This window comes from Dendropsophus ebraccatus, chromosome 5, assembly GCF_027789765.1.
Source record: "Dendropsophus ebraccatus isolate aDenEbr1 chromosome 5, aDenEbr1.pat, whole genome shotgun sequence".
Taxonomy (NCBI): domain Eukaryota; kingdom Metazoa; phylum Chordata; class Amphibia; order Anura; family Hylidae; genus Dendropsophus; species Dendropsophus ebraccatus.
Genome location: NC_091458.1, coordinates 128,847,279 through 128,865,124, shown reverse-complemented (window position 1 = coordinate 128,865,124; position 17,846 = coordinate 128,847,279). Strand labels below are relative to the sequence as shown.

At 47.7% G+C, this 17,846-nt stretch overlaps 2 protein-coding genes across 9 annotated transcripts in view; one reads left to right on the top strand and one right to left on the bottom strand.

Annotated features, from left to right (window-relative positions):
- PRR11 (proline rich 11) overlaps positions 1-13,905 on the bottom strand; it is a 44,055-nt gene extending 30,150 nt beyond the window's left edge. The window contains exons 1-2 of the mRNA XM_069971229.1: positions 13,848-13,905; positions 3,184-3,271 (exon numbers count right to left, since the gene is read on the bottom strand). The gene's annotated coding sequence lies outside the window, so the exon portion shown is untranslated. The remainder of the gene's footprint in view (positions 1-3,183; positions 3,272-13,847) is intronic.
- Positions 7,597-17,846, top strand: part of TRIM37 (tripartite motif containing 37) — a 103,423-nt gene continuing 93,173 nt past the window's right edge. For 6 of the 8 annotated variants that reach the window (XR_011363199.1, XR_011363200.1, XR_011363198.1 and 3 more), the window contains exon 1: positions 7,597-7,954. Coding sequence is in view for 5 of the 8 variants with exons in the window: in XM_069971223.1 (XP_069827324.1) it covers positions 7,796-7,954 (159 nt within the window). In the remaining 3 variants the exon portion in view is untranslated. The remainder of the gene's footprint in view (positions 7,955-17,846) is intronic. The other 2 variants (XM_069971224.1, XM_069971221.1) reach the window with 1 other exon arrangement.

Sequence of the window (17,846 nt, the reverse complement as noted above, 5' to 3'; positions counted from 1 at the left end):
GCAGCCCAATTGGTAGTGGTCCTGTTAAAGCCTTGGAGGAGCCGAGCAGATTGATATATAAGATTCACTATTATTTCTCATTTATTTTTATCAACCACTGCTTGCTCTGGGCTAAGTAGTCAGGTGGGACGTCCTACTCTGTGATTGACAGCTAACAGTTTATAAGTGTGAGAAAGCTGTAAGTCACTGAGTAGGGCCGCCTATTTGACTCCTTTTTTTCTTTTCTTTTCCCCCCAAAACTATATGCGAGTCTGCTCAGCCCCTCCTGCTCTATTACATGCTGCCTGCAGACTGAATTTGATAGATTCCCTTTAAAGGAATAGGAATCCTGTATTGCTTACATTGGTTCTAGGGTCCACAACACAAGCCTGTTCTGAAACTCATGGCATAAACATGGATTATTACAATGATTTAGTATGGTCAACCTCTTATTTTACATATGTTCACGTTTTAAGTTTTGTAATTTAAATATGTATATTTGTATTTTAATATTAAAGACTAAACTATAAAATGGAAGGAGAAATTGTGTATGTTTGTGTTGCTACTACTTTAATTTATACATATTATAGAGAGTTTTTTGGCATGTTCTTGATCTATGTAATATTGTAAATCCTTTAACTACATATTGCGTCTATAGCTCATGAATATGCCACCACTATCTGTATATTTCTGCAAGATTTATGACATGTGATAAACGTTTTTCAACTAGCTTAGTAAGAAAATTTACAAATATAAAGTATAGTTATTTTTAAAGGGGTTATCCAGCGCTACAAAAACGTGGCTACTTTCTTCCACAGACAGCTACACTCTTGTCTCTAGTCTAAAGAGTCACTGGTTGGGAAACAATGATTTGGGGCCAGTTCACATGGAGTAAAACTGGCAGAATTCTCAGCCTCAGAATCCCGCCAGCCTCCGTGTCATACTAACAATCTATGGGAGGTTTGCGCGCCTCCTCTCTCTAGGAAGAATGGATATGTCAGTTCTTCTGAGCGGAGAGAGGAGGCCCTTTAGCCTCCCATAGACTGCCAGTATGACACAGAGGCTGGCGGGATTCTGCCAGTTTTACTCCGTATGAACTCAGCCTTAGGCAGACAGTGGCCCAATTTATCTAGGGGCCTTGTCACACTTTAATATGGGAGCATTGGCACAGTTCATAAGGGCAAAATGGCAAAGTTGTTTTTGCACAAAAAGATTGGCTCTTCTACAGATGGGGCACAAAGGGGGCCAAACTACATATATGGGTTCTAAGAGGGGCACAACTACAGATAGGGGTAAAAAGAGGGGGCCCAACTACAGATAGGGGCACAAAGAGGGTCCTGTTAATGTTTGGGGGTATAATAATAGGAGCTTGTATAGAGGAGGGGAAGGTGCTGAAAAAGTGAGATGTTTCCTGGCGGGGGGGGGGGGGGGAGGGGGGGCATCTATAAGGGGGCTGCACAGAGGGGACCTCTGAGGGGGTTGTACTTTTACTGTCACCACATGATTTGCCACAAAGGGGCCCGCTGAGGCTCTGTTGCCCAAGGGCCCATAAAGTCCTAGAGCCGGCCCTGCCTGCATGAGAATATGTTACACCACTACCATTTTTGAACTGATAGTACAACTGAAACCATCGCATTACGACAGAATAAAGACCAAACGATATAAAGAAAGGGGAACTAAGGTGTTCTTCGCTAAGTGGAAATATTTTACTCATAGTAGAGAAGAAATAGACAGCCCGGTACATCCTTTTTTTTAATACATGACATTGAGGCAGATCTTGGAGGTTGGTGTTTCCAAACCGAACGATGTGTGTTTCAAGTTTTAACTGTTGAAATAAAGTCAAAGCTTTTACACAAAGTGCTGTCTACCTTTTGTGGTTCAGTGCATCGGGATGACTAATCCTCGCAAACTGAGAACAGGTGAACTAGAACTACCATATTTTCCAGCGTATAAGACGACCCCCAACTTTTCCAGTTAAAATAGAGAGTTTGGGGTATACTCACCGTATAAGACTACCCCTCTTACAACGCACACCAAACAAAAATTGATAAAAAAACAGACATCAGCGAGATCTGAGAGGCAGAGAAGGAGGTACAGTAATACCGGCAGCATACAAGGGCGGCCAGGCGGGTGAATAAGTTGTTTTTCTGGGTACAGCGCCACTATACTGTATCTCTTTTTTTCCATACCCCTCGGAAGCTCTTCACCACCTGCCCTAGATGACACCCGGCGTATAAGACGACCCCTGACTTTAGTAAAGATTTTCCTGGGTTAAAAAGTAGGAAAATACTGTAATTTGTGTTTTAGAATTTGAAGGGTGCTCCAACTCCGACCAATCACATATGGACTGATGAAAGATAGAGGTAACACCCTTGTGTATCCTATGCACTAGGTTATCCTCCATTGTAATGTTCTGTACTCACTACTCTTATCCTCTTGGTGTCACTATGTTGTTTCGGAAGTTGAGTTGGTATCATGTCTTTCACAGCCGAATGGTGAGAGGAAGCAGCTCTCTCACATTTCTTAATAGATTCATGGCCAAAGTGGATTTGTATTCAGTTAGAAAAAAATAAAAGTCCAATAGGTATGCATACCCATTATTGACGTAGCCAATTTTCATTTTTCCTTTAAAAGAAAAGAGATGCCAAGTAGATCTCTTACCATATTTTTAAAGGGGTTATCCAGCGCCACAAAAACATGGCCACTTTCCCCCTACTGTTGTCTCCAGTTTGGGTGGGGTTTTGAAACTCAGTTCCATTGAAGTAAATGGAGCTTAATTGCAAACCACACCTGAACTGGAGACAACAGTAGGGGGAAAGTGGCCATGTGTTTGTAGCGCTGGTTAACCCCTTTAAGGTGGCTTTCCCTTCAAGTTAGTGTTTCACTCCAACTAGGAGTCTTAGAACATGACTATTTACAGCCAAAAATGTCTCCAAAAGGAAAGAATACCCATCTGCAAACACCCGCTTTAAGGTTATTTAGTAATTTTCAACAACCTAGAAGCCATAACTCGTAAGGGTTTTTTTTTTTTTTTGCAGGATCAATTGTACTTTATAGTGAGACAACAATCAGCAAATTTGGACAATTTTTTGTTCCATCACTGTTATGTGGGCCTTGTTCTTAATGAACACACAAGATAGCCATAGAATATATGAAAGACCAGTGTTTTCTGATGGGAATGCCAGTGGGGCACATCATACTTACAAGCCCTGGGACTTCCTTAGTGCCTCCTTGGAAAATATTGGATTACTCTATACTGGTATTTCTTCAATAGTCCACAATGCTCCAAAGCCTAAATCAACGAGACAATGGTCAGTGACTCAGAGGATAAACTTCATATGTCTGATCTGACCCCACATGCACAATGAATGTATGTATGCAGGAAACAGATGAAACCCAGAATTACATTGGTTGTTCAGATGTTGCTTTGTATCAGGCCAGGCACATTTAGACCTGGAGTGTCCTTACTCCTAAATGAACAATGTAATTCAACATTTTAGGTAAGAGCTATTTGGGGCTACAGCCCCCTATCTCAAACCCATAGACTTATATGCTACCATCTCAACTAATTGAAAATAACTGCACCATCCTGGGCTTAGGGATAGCATTGCCTAAGGCAAGAAATTTAGACATTGGTAGTACATTCATATCATATTACTGACCCAAAGGAGATATTTCCATCATTCCCAATGTAGTGCAGTAAAAGGAGGGTTAGTGTTCACATAGAACAGATGACAAACCCTCTGTAATATTTCATGTGTAGCCTAGAATACCTTGTTTAGTATCTTGAATTGTGTTTGGGTGTTGTAAATAAGTGTATGTACTACACTGAAATTTGTCACACTGCTAAACAGAAAATACTGCCAGTGCAAGGGTTAATTTTATTGCTGTCTCTTTGCCATTCATAGTGGTGACATGTATGAAAGTAAGATGCTTTGGTCACATGCTTCTTTCAACCAATAAGAGCAGTCCCTAATCCAAACTCTTGTTAATGGTGCGTTCACACCTACAGGATCTGCAGCTGATTTTCTGCAGCAGATTTCATTTAAATAACTGAACACAGCATCAAATCTGCTGCAGATCTGCTGCAGATCCTGTAGGTGTGAACACACCCTAAAGAGGTAAACCAGAGAGTAACCTTTTTTTTTATATATTACTTTGATAAAGTTATATTACTTTGTAATATAAATTTGTAAATTTGTAAAAAAATTTTATACATGATTTTACATTGATTGACAGCAGTAAGAGCTCCTTTGTTGCCACTAACGTTAGTGTTGTGAACTGCAGAGCTATCTAAGCTGTAGTCCCCAGCTTTGATCCAGCGCTATTGATACAGAGCAGGGCCCCCCATGTACTGTATATTCTTATTAGAATATACAATACACAGAGGGGAGGCAGCCTGTTATCACTGTGTGTCACAGCATTTTCAGTTATTACTATCACTGCTCACTTTGCTAGTTTCTAAATTGTAAAGGTCAAGCCAAAGAAGAATATTTTGCCTCTAAGTGAAGAGACTTGTTTTCCTCTTCAAGTATTCCTGAGGTACCTTTGATAATAACAAGGATAGAAGCCTGAGCCCTGTTCAAGTATGTGTACAGGGTAACCTCTTTACGAGTCCCTGAGTTGACTCCAGCATGTATAAAGTGGCATCATATCAAGTTCTTGCAGCCAGTTCACACTGCAAGCATAAGTTCTTTGTTCTACAACCACCTTCTATTCTAGGGTTGGATAATCTTCTATTCAAGGACCCCCTGGCACCTACTGTTTAAATGTGATTGTGCTCCTGCATGCGCCTTTCTGGGTAACGTATGACAGATCAGTAGAGTTGTTCTGTAAATATTATTTACTTTTAAAGGGGTTGTCCAGCTATGTAAAATAGAGCCGGATAGCTATATGGTTTCAGGTATTTAAAAAAATAAAGAAGCTTGACTTTCTTTATTCAATACAAGGGAGGGGAGGACAAATGGATTAGCGGACGCGCACCACCCCGGGGCTGCTGTTTTACGCCAACCGGTGATTCTTCCGGCCGGGGAATTGCTAGTGGGCGTGAATCAGCTGTCTCGGGGTGGTGTGCGCCAGCTAGTCCACCTGCCCTCCCCTCCCTTGGATGTATAGAATTAAGAAAGTCAAGCCTGAAGACTCGGTAAATGCCCCGCATCTTTGTCTATTTTGTGATATGCAAGTTACTATATTGTTTAATGGAAGCACCTCAACAACAGACCAACAGAATCCATCCCGTACAGCTGTGTCTAACCGCAGCGTAGTGGTGCCAACTATATCTACTCATATCCACATTATAGTACTGTAGTTATAATCTTGTACATAGGAGGCAGTATTATAGTCTATACTGCATGGGACACCTAGGGGGTCATTTTTACCATTTGAAGCGCTATAGATCAGGTCTGTGTATAGGCTTACAGTAACAGGCATATTAGTACATGGGAGAGGGAAGGGGGGTCATGTGACACATCAAACACATAGAGAATTTCTCATTTTTACCATAACTTTATTTGACATGTTTCTTATTGTTACAGCCATTGACAGGTCGCAGAGGTTAACCAAGGAGGAGCGGACATCGTGTTCATGTCTGGTGAACGTAGTACTCAGGTCATTGCAGCAGAATTCAATGCAAGAAACCCTACAAGACCGCCATCTCCCATGCCGTTCCATGTCCCTGCAGCGTGGCATCAGTCGAACGTCCATTCAAGGGATATTGGCTACACACAGATGGCACCCTTACAAGATCCAGCTGCTACAACATCTTACCGAGGATGGTAGAATTTGGAGAGTGGGCGATAATTAATGTAAAAAAAAATTAGCAAACCAGTTTTTCTTGTGCAATTTTCTGTGTGTTTGATGTGTCACATGACCCCCTTCCCATTGAAAAATGTAAAGTTGAATCTAAAATGGCGGCTTTGCAGATTGACGCCATGGGCGTCACCCAGCCTCAAATGTTTTCTTCCTCCCATGTAGCAATATACAACAAATGGTAAGTTGATATCAGCAACCACTTCCATTTTATCAAGGTGGGGGGCAATCTTCTTCCCATTGTTTATCACTGAAACTTTTTCTCTGTTCTCTTCTCTTTTAGGCTATGTTCCCACACACTATTTTGCTCAGTATTTTACAACCAAAACCAGGAGTGGGTGGGAAACACAGAAAGGCTCTGTTCACACAATGTTGAAATTGAGCGGATGGGCATCCTTTAATGGCAAATAATTTCCGTTATTTAAAAACTAAGGCCATTATTTGCCATTAAATGGCGGCCATCCACTCAATTTCAACAGTGTGTGAACAGATCCTTTCTGTGTTTTCAGTCCACTCCTGGTTTTGGTTGCGAAATACTGAGCAAAAATACTGTGTGGGAACATAGCCTTAGGGCACTATTACACGGGACTAGAGATGAGCGAACCGGGTTAGGGTCGATCCGAACTGGAACGTTCGGTATTTGATTGGCGGGGACTGCTGAACTTGGATAAAGCTCTAAGGTTGTCTGGAAAACATGGATACAGCCAATGACTATATCCATGTTTTCCACATAGCCTTAGGGCTTTATCACTTCAGCAGTCACCGCTAATCAAATTCCGAAAGTTCGGGTTCGCTCAACTCTACACGCGACAATTATAGTGCGAAAAATCGCTATATCGTTCAAATTTAAACAATATTAATTCTGTGTACTTGCAGGCAACAATCAAAAAATCGTTCGTATGTCGTTGATTTAGATCTGAACCTAAAATTATCGTTAATCGTTTGCTGTAATTCCACATCCGTTTGCTCAAGTTCCGCATTTGTTCACTAATCGTTCAGTGTAATTGCACATTTTTCATTGTTTTGCTGGAATCAGATGGAATAAACGATCTTCATAATGATCGCAATACCGATCGTAATTAACGTTCTGTGTAATATGGTGAACGATTTCAGGTTAACAATAAACAATCTAGTTTGCTATCGTTTATCATTAATTGTTAAAATTCGTTCCGTGTAATACCACCCTTAGGGTGCATGCACACTACGGATTTCCCGCTTATGACCTGCGGCGGATTCCGTCACTCACACCCGCATGTGGCAGCGTGCATCTCCGCCCGTGCCATAGACACTATTCTATGCACGGGCGGATTCCGCATTCTGCCAAAAGAATTGACATGTGAATTCTTTCGGTGGAATGCGGAATCCGCCGGCTCATAGTGTCTATGGCACAGGCGGAGATGCGCGCCGCCGCGTGCGGGTACGAGCGACAGAATCTGCAGCGGGTCATATGCGGGAATTCCGTAGTGTGCATGCACCCTGAGTCTGGAAGCTATGGCTTGAGGATGACCATGTTCTTTCCCCCTAATCACGTCTCCTGCTGCTCGGGTCACATGACCTGCTTACTGTCCCTTATAATGGGGTAAGCTGGGACCACCATTGTATCAGGGGTCCCGTGTCCCCTAAGTTATTGTGCAGCCATCTCCTGTATGTGGATAGATGCTCCAGTCTCCAGTAGCTGTCTGGCAGAGACATGGCCGCTCCCTGCTGGTAGTCACCGCTGACCTCCTGGTGAATGGTCCACAATGGAGCAGGAGCCGGTGTGGGAGCTCAGGCGCCGGCGCGCTGACGTCGCTGGCCCCGCCCCCTCCATCGCTCGCTCGGCCTTGGCGTCGTTCGTCTCTCAGTAACGAGCCGCGGTTCAACATGGCGGCCGGGAGGTTTATGTGCTGAGCGGCAGCGCTGTTGTTTTCCTCCTGTGTCTCCCGCTGTGTGCACATAGAGCAGCCCGGGCCATCAGCGCACGTCCCCGGCCTCCACCAGCACTGACTCCCCCCTCCCCGGCTGCTGCATGTCTGCAGCTGACAGGGGGCGTTTTACTGATAATTTCCTCACCTGTCTCTGCAGCACCATCAAGTACCTGACCTACTTCAGGTCCAGGAAGAAATCCCTCCAGTACTGCAAGATCAAGGAGCCCAAACTGGAGGAGATGGACGAGCAGAGCGTGGAGGTGAGCGGGGCGGCTGAGGGAGAGGGGCAGGGGCGGCTGAGGGAGAGGGGCAGGGGCGGCTGAGGGAGAGGGGCGGCTGACAGGTGCTGCACTGTGTGATGGGGTGACAGGGCTGTGGCCTCCATGGGTAGTGTCCTCAGGGGGGCAGTAGTGTCCTCGGCAGGGCTCCCTTTCTCAGGGGGGCAGTAGTGTCCTCGGCAGGGCTCCCTCCCTCAGGGGGGCAGTAGTGTCCTCAGGGGGGCAGTAGTGTCCTCGGCAGGGCTCCCTTCCTCAGGGGGGCAGTAGTGTCCTCGGCAGGGCTCCCTCCCTCAGGGGGGCAGTAGTGTCCTCAGGGGGGCAGTAGCGTCCTCGGCGGGGCTCCCTCCCTCAGGGGGGCAGTAGTGTCCTCAGGGGGGCAGTAGCGTCCTCGGCGGGGCTCCCTCCCTCAGGGGGGCAGTAGCGTCCTCGGCGGGGCTCCCTCCCTCAGGGGGGCAGTAGCGTCCTCGGCGGGGCTCCCTCCCTCAGGGGGGCAGTAGCGTCCTCGGCGGGGCTCCCTCCCTCAGGGGGGCAGTAGCGTCCTCGGCGGGGCTCCCTCCCTCAGGGGGGCAGTAGTGTCCTCGGCGGGGCTCCCTCCCTCAGGGGGGCAGTAGCGTCCTCGGCGGGGCTCCCTCCCTCAGGGGGGCAGTAGCGTCCTCGGCGGGGCTCCCTCCCTCAGGGGGGCAGTAGCGTCCTCGGCGGGGCTCCCTCCCTCAGGGGGGCAGTAGCGTCCTCGGCGGGGCTCCCTCCCTCAGGGGGGCAGTAGCGTCCTCGGCGGGGCTCCCTCCCTCAGGGGGGCAGTAGCGTCCTCGGCGGGGCTCCCTCCCTCAGGGGGGCAGTAGCGTCCTCGGCGGGGCTCCCTCCCTCAGGGGGGCAGTAGCGTCCTCGGCGGGGCTCCCTCCCTCAGGGGGGCAGTAGCGTCCTCGGCGGGGCTCCCTCCCTCCCTCAGGGGGGCAGTAGCGTCCTCGGCGGGGCTCCCTCCCTCCCTCAGGGGGGCAGTAGCGTCCTCGGCGGGGCTCCCTCCCTCCCTCAGGGGGGCAGTAGCGTCCTCGGCGGGGCTCCCTCCCTCCCTCAGGGGGGCAGTAGCGTCCTCGGCGGGGCTCCCTCCCTCCCTCAGGGGGGCAGTAGCGTCCTCGGCGGGGCTCCCTCCCTCCCTCAGGGGGGCAGTAGCGTCCTCGGCGGGGCTCCCTCCCTCCCTCAGGGGGGCAGTAGCGTCCTCGGCGGGGCTCCCTCCCTCCCTCAGGGGGGCAGTAGCGTCCTCGGCGGGGCTCCCTCCCTCCCTCAGGGGGGCAGTAGCGTCCTCGGCGGGGCTCCCTCCCTCCCTCAGGGGGGCAGTAGCGTCCTCGGCGGGGCTCCCTCCCTCCCTCAGGGGGGCAGTAGCGTCCTCGGCGGGGCTCCCTCCCTCCCTCAGGGGGGCAGTAGCGTCCTCGGCGGGGCTCCCTCCCTCCCTCAGGGGGGCAGTAGCGTCCTCGGCGGGGCTCCCTCCCTCCCTCAGGGGGGCAGTAGCGTCCTCGGCGGGGCTCCCTCCCTCCCTCAGGGGGGCAGTAGCGTCCTCGGCGGGGCTCCCTCCCTCCCTCAGGGGGGCAGTAGCGTCCTCGGCGGGGCTCCCTCCCTCCCTCAGGGGGGCAGTAGCGTCCTCGGCGGGGCTCCCTCCCTCCCTCAGGGGGGCAGTAGCGTCCTCGGCGGGGCTCCCTCCCTCCCTCAGGGGGGCAGTAGCGTCCTCGGCGGGGCTCCCTCCCTCCCTCAGGGGGGCAGTAGCGTCCTCGGCGGGGCTCCCTCCCTCCCTCAGGGGGGCAGTAGGGTCCTCGGCGGGGCTCCCTCCCTCCCTCAGGGGGGCAGTAGGGTCCTCGGCGGGGCTCCCTCCCTCAGGGGGGCAGTAGTTTTTTGGTGGTGAACTCCCTGACCCTTTTAGGTACTAGATCCCTCAGGTGCAGAGCTGCAGTACTGGTAACATTAGAAATCACGTTCAGATTTTTCCCCTTAGGGTGCCTTCACACGTACCGTATGGCTGCGTATTTAACGCTGTGTTTTTTACATGCGCGTTTTGATTTTCACGATTTTCATCTAAAAATCAAAACTCGCATGTAAAAATCGCCCCAAAAACGCAGCGATACGGTACGTGTGAAGCTATCCTTAATGAGAAAGTTCTAGTAAGGTTAGGTTCACACTTTTTTTTTTTTCATCCGTTTTTTTTGCAAAAGACGGATGAAAAAAAAAATGCATTTGTGTGCATTCGTTTTTCCATTGACTTCCATTGTAAAAAAAAAAAACTGATCAAAACGGATCAGTTGTTTTGACTGACACAAAAACGTAGCTGACACTACTTTTGTGTCTGTTAAAAAGACGGCTCTGTTTTGATCCGTGTTTTTTATTTATTTACAATGGAAGTCAATGGAAAAACGGATCAAAACAGATGCACACAAATGCATCCTTTTTTTAATCCGTTTCTTGAAAAAAAACAGATTGCAAAAAGGCAGTGGGAACCCAGCCTAACCCAATTGCTGTACTGAGTGGATAACCTGTCATCTGGGTTTCAGTTTGCCCTCTCTGCCGCAGTGCTATATAGTGTATATATTAGAGTTAAACAGAACTGTCAAACTGTTCTGGTTCGGCAATGCCCTCTGAATTCGAACTCTCAGCATTTGCTTCCTCGCGGCTGCAGAAGTTGGATGCCACCCTAGGGCTGCGAGGAAAACATGGATACGGCCTATGGCTTTATACATGTTTCCAGGACTCCCTAGGGCGGCATCCAACTTCTGCAGCCGCAAGGAAGCAAATGCCGAGAGTTCGAATTCAGAGGGCATTGCCGAATCAGAACAGTTTGACAGGTCCGCTCAGAATTCTTGTTCAGTGCATCACGAGAGCAAGAGCCTGTGCTGTTTGCTGATGAAACGAGTGGTATCTTCAGGAATACAGAACGGTTGGAATCCTATTGCAAACATAGATCGATTGGAATCTATACAAAAGCCTTTGCCAGCATGGGAATACCCCTTTAAAGGGAATGTACCATCAGGCCTGGGCTGAAGCACTGGAGGCGGGCTGACCCACCCCGAGTTGGAGGAATCCCCCCGCCTCTGTATGACACTGCTCCATTAGAATCAATGGAGCTGCATCATAGAGGGACAGGGGTTTCCTCCCATTGGGGTGGGTCAGCCCGCCTCCAGTGCTTCAGCCCAGGCCTGATGGTACATTCCCTTTAAGGAGCCATGTAACAAGACTGGGAATGTTAACCTGACACTCCCATCTGTAGACAGCTGTTTGAAATACAGCTTTGGATACTGGTTACTAGGTGAGATGTCTTTGATGCAGCTGTCAAGGCAATACAGGATCTTTTTGGTAGACTAGTGTTCCATGGGAAAAAAGCAAGAACCCTGAAACATGTGTCTATAGATGGGTGTCTCTGGGGTGGCTGGGATTCCTATTCTTTTCTTAAGGCAAAGTGAAAACCTAATAATGAAATGATACCTTCCTGCCCTGGTGCACCTGCTGTGCCACCGCTCACTGTCCCCCTCCTGTCTCCTGTATCTCCTGGGCACCACAGGAACTACCTGCTCAGCCTGTCAGTGACTGCAGAGATGTCCCTCACGGACTAGCTGAGCCGACAATTCTAAACAGGGCCGTGAGGTTACAGGAACAGGAGATACAGGAGATCAGAAGATGACCATAAGCGTTGGAGCTGCAGAGGCATCGGGACGGGTAGGTGTGTGTGTTTTTTTTTTTTTTTTTGTGTTTGCACGGTGGATGCCCTTAAATGATCTAGTGCCAGAAATAAATTTGTAAATTCTCTATTTTAAAAAAATTCTCAAGGTTTCCAGCAGGGCTGTGGAGTTGGTAAGCTGCAGCTCCGACTCCGGCTCCTTCATAAATGGCCGGTCATATACCAGGGGAGTTATTTATCACACTGGCTCAGCAGCTTCTCCCTAATGTCCTACATGATCCTGGAGCGACTTCTGAGAGAATAAGGAGACATATAAAGCAGATTCTCCTGTGTAAGCAGTGGATGCAGCCAGTCTCCAGCCTCCATGTCCTGAACTACTCACAACTAGACTAGATAGAGCAGGTGGTCTTTTCTAAATATTCACCATACTGAAAGAAACACTGCTAACAATGCCAGATATCTGTGATATAGAGGGGGTGAGCCATAAGGATATAGAGGGGGTGAGCCATAAGGATATAGAGGGGGTGAGCCATAAGGATATAGAGGGGGTGAGCCATAAGGATATAGAGGGGGTGAGCCATAAGGATATAGAGGGGGTGAGCCATAAGGATATAGAGGGGGTGAGCCATAAGGATATAGAGGGGGTGAGCCATAGTCCCAGATGTATCAGCTCTCTGTCAGTGTCCACACTCCTGAATCACCGCGGACCCACAGGAACTACCCACTCAGCCAGTCAGTGTCTGCAGCTGTGCCTTGCCTCGCCTCACTCACTGATTGGCTAAGTAGGCATTTCTGAGTGGGGCCATGACATCACAGGATTGGGAGCACATTGCACTTTGGTGGTACGGGGAGGGGTAAATAGGACCTCTGTATTAGGAACCACCCACCCCCTGCCCCCCCCCTGGATTTTGCACTGTTGCCCAGAATACCAGCCTGCTGCTGCAATAGCACACACACACAAACATACACACACAGCCTGCTACAGCCATGGCGCGCACATACACAAACACCCACGCATAGCCTGCTTTAAGGGCCTATTACACGGGTCGTTTAGAGGAGCAAACGAGCGCTCTCAGCCATGGCGCACACACTCAACCTGCTGCAGCCATAGCACGCGCACACACACACACACACACACACACACACACACACACACACACGAAGAAAAACACCACACTGAGGAGAGAGGTTACTGCTACACTAATGTCTTCTCCTCCTTCTCCTATATCACACAGGATATCTCCATATTACACTGCTGCTCATATACAGTCATCCAGCATCCAGGAAGAGAACAGCACAGATCTCCCCCCACACAATGGACTCTTCCAGCTCAGAAACAAGCTGCCAAATAGTGACCAACAACTTTTCCCTGCCCCCCCCCCCCCCTTATGTAATAGGGACAGTGTCCTATTAGAATGTTGCTCACAAAATATTTTGATGAGCAAAACTTTTTTTTAAAGCTGAAGTCGGAGTCGGTACATTTTATTCAGACTCCAGCCAAAACTAGCTCTGACTCCACCGCCCTGGTTTCCAGTACTGTACCTGCTGTATGCCCTGGAGGAAGTTGTGTAGTTATTACTAACACAGCACTGTGCCCCCTGTGAATGAGAGGTTTGCTCCTTCTCCAGGCAGTTCCTGTCAAGAACAGAGGTGGCAGCAAGGAGCACTGTATGGGACTGGCCTCTCAAGGGCGCCCATTTCTGCATCTTGCCAACAGAATGGAAGCTGAGCTGCAGAAACCTACACGATAGACTGCATGGGGCTTCTGGATCAGTCACTCCTGTGGATAGGCCATCAGTGTTATAAATCTACCCAACCCCTGGCCATGTCGTTGCAGCTGGAAGAGCTTGGGACGTGACACAGAAAATGACATCCGGCGGCTGTTGGTGGGACATGGGAGCGGCGCTGCGGAGGCATGAGAAGGGGGGGGGGGGGGGCGGCTTACTTTGTTTATTATTCCTAATTCCTTTTTTTTTTTCTCCCCCACTCTTCACCAGTGTAATGACAACCCTTTTATGTATGTTTAGACATAGCACCTTTGTCACTATTGCCTTCTCAATACATACACCTGAATAAAGAATATTAGCTTCATCTAGTTTGAAAACCAGTGCAGGGTCCTGGTAAGATGGCAGATCTTCTTAAAGTGACACTGTCCCCCCCCCTTTTTGCACTCTGTCTCCTCTTCTCAGGTGTAAAGGGTAAATTTTGCAGTTTTCATACCTTATTTTCTATCATAAGTCTTGGTGCTTGTTCAAGTAAAAAGTAATCATTTATCATCTGCATATTGCGTGGAGTGGGCGGGGCTTCACAACTGTCACTTAGCCCCGCCCCCTAGACACAGAAGCTTTTGGCTATGCAGAAGTGCACATCGCATTAAATGCTACTTTGCCTGAGTTGTGTAACTTTCATAGTAGTAGTGTTGTCTGTTGTCGGTGACTGTTGTGTTTGCTGCTTCACCAGCTTTAGTGGCCATTAGTACAATGGACGATTGTGTGACAGGTTGGACAGTCGCTATGTGTTTGCATTGTAAGTATGCGTTTAGCAACAAGAGCATCATTCCCTAACACAGCATTGTCTATTATGTGACAGGCAATCTGCTGGAGGAGTTATTCCTTAGACTTGTAAATAATACCTGTGACTTGTTCACACTTGTTGATATGAATATATAATCTAGTATACAAAGCTAAAACCTTCATTGGGATATATTACCCGTGTCCTCGAGCAACAATAAGTTGTCAACATTCATGCAGCACAGAGCATGTTCTGTTCACACACCGCCATGGCTCCTTGACAGATCAGTTTTTAAACAGGCAAGCACAATGCCATTGACTATAATGGGGTCTGTTGGGAGTTCGGATAATTATGAGCGTGGGAATAGCGCTGCAGTTATTTGGGACATAATGGATTTATTTATATTTGTTAAGAAGAAATGTTTTTCTTGTTTGTACACTTCTATAGTCCTCCTAGGAGACTTGTATGATCGATTGCTCATAGAGATCAATGAAGAACATATGTTGATCCAGTAGATCAGCTCTCTATCGGTACATTCAGCCAGAGGCAGTAAGCCACGATCCATCTGCCACCTAAGCATCACCACTTTACTCTTTCCTGGCAGCCACTGGTCAGGTATTCAGATAACTTCCCTGCTGCCCTCAAATATTTTTACTAGATATACAATGCTTGATAATCCTGCATTATTGTATTCCGAGCGCCGCCCTGTTTCATTCTAGGGCCTGGTTTATGGAGTTTACAATACCTGAAGAAGGAGTTAGGTTGGATAGGAGATTTTTATAACCGAAAAAAAGGGGGAGGGACAGCAAAATGTTAAAGGAGAACTCTGGCCAAAATTTATTTTCTAATATGAAGGTAAACACAAGAATTGTCTCCAGCTCACTTTAAAATTCAATCCTTTATTTTATAGCCCTAAAATTCTGACTCGTTTCGGGCTTGCTTGTCCTTAATCATGGCTCTATTTCATGAGGTAGCGGACAACTCGGGAATACAGAGGCCTTCACCTATGATGAAGTGGGGGACTATCTCAGTCCATTCCCCACCGCGCTTCTCTGATCGCTGTGGGGAATGGACTGAGAGAGTCCCCCACTTCATCATAGGTGACGGCCTCTGTATTCCCGAGTTGTCCGCTACCTCATGAAATAGAGCCATGATTAAAGGGAACCATTCACCCCCTGGCCCCAGGCAGAAACTGACATACAGTGACATAAAGGTCAATATACTTACCACATCGCTCCCGGTCCCGTCCCGAATCCCGTTGTTGACACGGAGAAATCGGCGATTCTTCTTCTCGCGCCCATTATGGTAATGAGCGCCGCCGGGTCCGAAGTCCAGCCTTCTCCCCGCCTCTGACACTTGATTGACGCCGGGTCCTCTTCCTCCTCGTCTTCTTTCTTCTCGCCGGATCCCGCGCAGGCGCCATGACAGTCGTTTTCGGCGCATGCGCAGTTCACAATTGAAGCCGCTCCGCAGCTTCACTGTTTACTGCGCGTGCGCCGATTGCCTCGAACACGTATCCTGTTTACCGCGCAGGCGCAGAGAGGTGATGAGACCATCGCAACGGCGCCTGCGCGGGAATTCGTCTGAAGACTGAAGACGTCAATCAAGTTCCAGGAGGCGTGGATGGGCGGCGACGAGAAGAGGACCTCATGAATAAGTTGGACTCGTCCGTCGTTTCCTATGGACGTTGGACTCATCTCAGCTCATTACCATAATGGGCGGGAGAAGAAGAATCGGCGATTTCTCCGTGTCAACAATGGGATCCGGGACGGGACCGGGAGCGATGTGGTAAGTATATTGACCTTTATGTCACTGTATGTCAGTTTCTGCCGGGGGCCACGGGGTGAATGGTTCCCTTTAAGGGCAAGCAAGCCCGAAATGCGTCGGCATTTTAAGGCTATAAAATAAAGGATTGAATTTTAAAGTGAGCTGGAGACAATTCTTGTGTTCACCTTCATTTGGATGCCCTTGGGTCAGGGGACCACTCTCACATGCTCCTAGAGTGGCATACAGCCAAAAAAGGATACCATACTCCATTTCTAAGGGATTCCTGTTTTAGTGCTGACCATCTACTGTATTTTCTAAGATGTTAATATATTAAGTTAGACAAATTCCTAATGTACACTTTTTAATGGGAAATGCACATTTAGTGATATTTCCCTCAATTTAGTAGTTCGGGCAGGCTTCAATTTCTCTAAACAATTGATGTCACAAATCGGCTGTTATTCATATGAAATGTCCAGCATGGGGCGCAGTATATGTAGACATTACACTGTAAAAACAACTAGGACAAAATACAGCATTTGGGGTGGCCCAGGGGGGAGTTTGGGGGTCCTTGGGGGGGTAATTTTGACACTACAGGATGGGGGAGGTTGGGGGGGGGCACAATAGCTATTTTGTGAATAAAAGCATAGGAAATGATTTTTACAATGTAATTTCTACATATACTGTGCCACCTGCTGGACACTTCAAATGAATTACACCCGATTCGTGACAAATTATTATTTTTTTTTTTTTTGAGAAATTGAAGCCTGTCTGATCTACTAAATTAAGGGAAATATCACTATATGTGCATTTCCCATAATTAGTGTATATTAGGAATTTGTCTAACTTAAATACATTTTGCCCAGAGTTGTCCTTTAAATTAAGGAAATATTCAAGCAGTTCTACAAAACAAATATTAGAGGGGTGTTCTCAACAAGACTACCCCTATCCGTGTGCCACTTTGTTCATCTGAATGTCTGCTGTGTAATATAGAATTTTTGTAGCATACATCAGTGTGGTAGCCTTTATCTTGACTTTGCTTCAAAAGACCTGCGCTGCGGATCCGGTGTGAAGGCACCCTAAAGGTGAAACCCAGGGGAATCACGTAGAAAGCACTCTTGAAGGTGGCCTATAGTTCAATCAGATGGGTGGCACAATGGGTCCACGCCATATGGTTATGATAGAGGAAAACTCTCTGACAGGCTACAGCTTACTGACATTAAAATATCAGAACATACTTCTAAATTTTTCACTAAACAAGCTCAAAAAATTGAAGCAAAAATCATAACCAAACAAATGAAAAACACTGCAGAATTAAGTCCGGTGAAAATTTTTATTAAAGTATTGTATTGCCCCCCAAAAGTTATACAAATCACCAATATACACTTTTTATGGGAAATGCTTATAAAGTACTTTTTTCCCTGCACTTACTGCATCAAGGCTTCACTTCCTGGATAAAATGGTGATGTCACGACCCGACTCCCAAAGCTGTGTGGGCTGTGGCTGCTGAAGAGGTTGATGGCAGAGGGATGCTTAGTGTCCCTCCAGTGCCCTGTGTCCCTCAGTGTCCCCCTGCCATCATCCTCTCCAGCAGCCACAGCCACTTTTTTTTTTTTTTTTTTATTATTATTACTAAACTCCAAAACCCATTGGGCTGGTATGCCGACCTTTTCCTGCAGACATAGGGGTCTTATCAGATGGTACCTATATTGCTGTGTGAGCCAATATCTCCTGGGCCACTGATTAAAGAGAGATTCCTACCTTTAAACTTTTATGGCCTAGCCACAGATAAAAGGAGTTGTCCCTTGATTACAGGTTATCCCCTGTCATCAAGCTAGGGAATAACTGTGTGGTCATAGGGGTCTGCTGGGATCACCTGTGATATCAGACAGCATGTCCTGGCAGAATGGAACTGCAGAACCCTTTGGGAGAACAGGGGTCTCG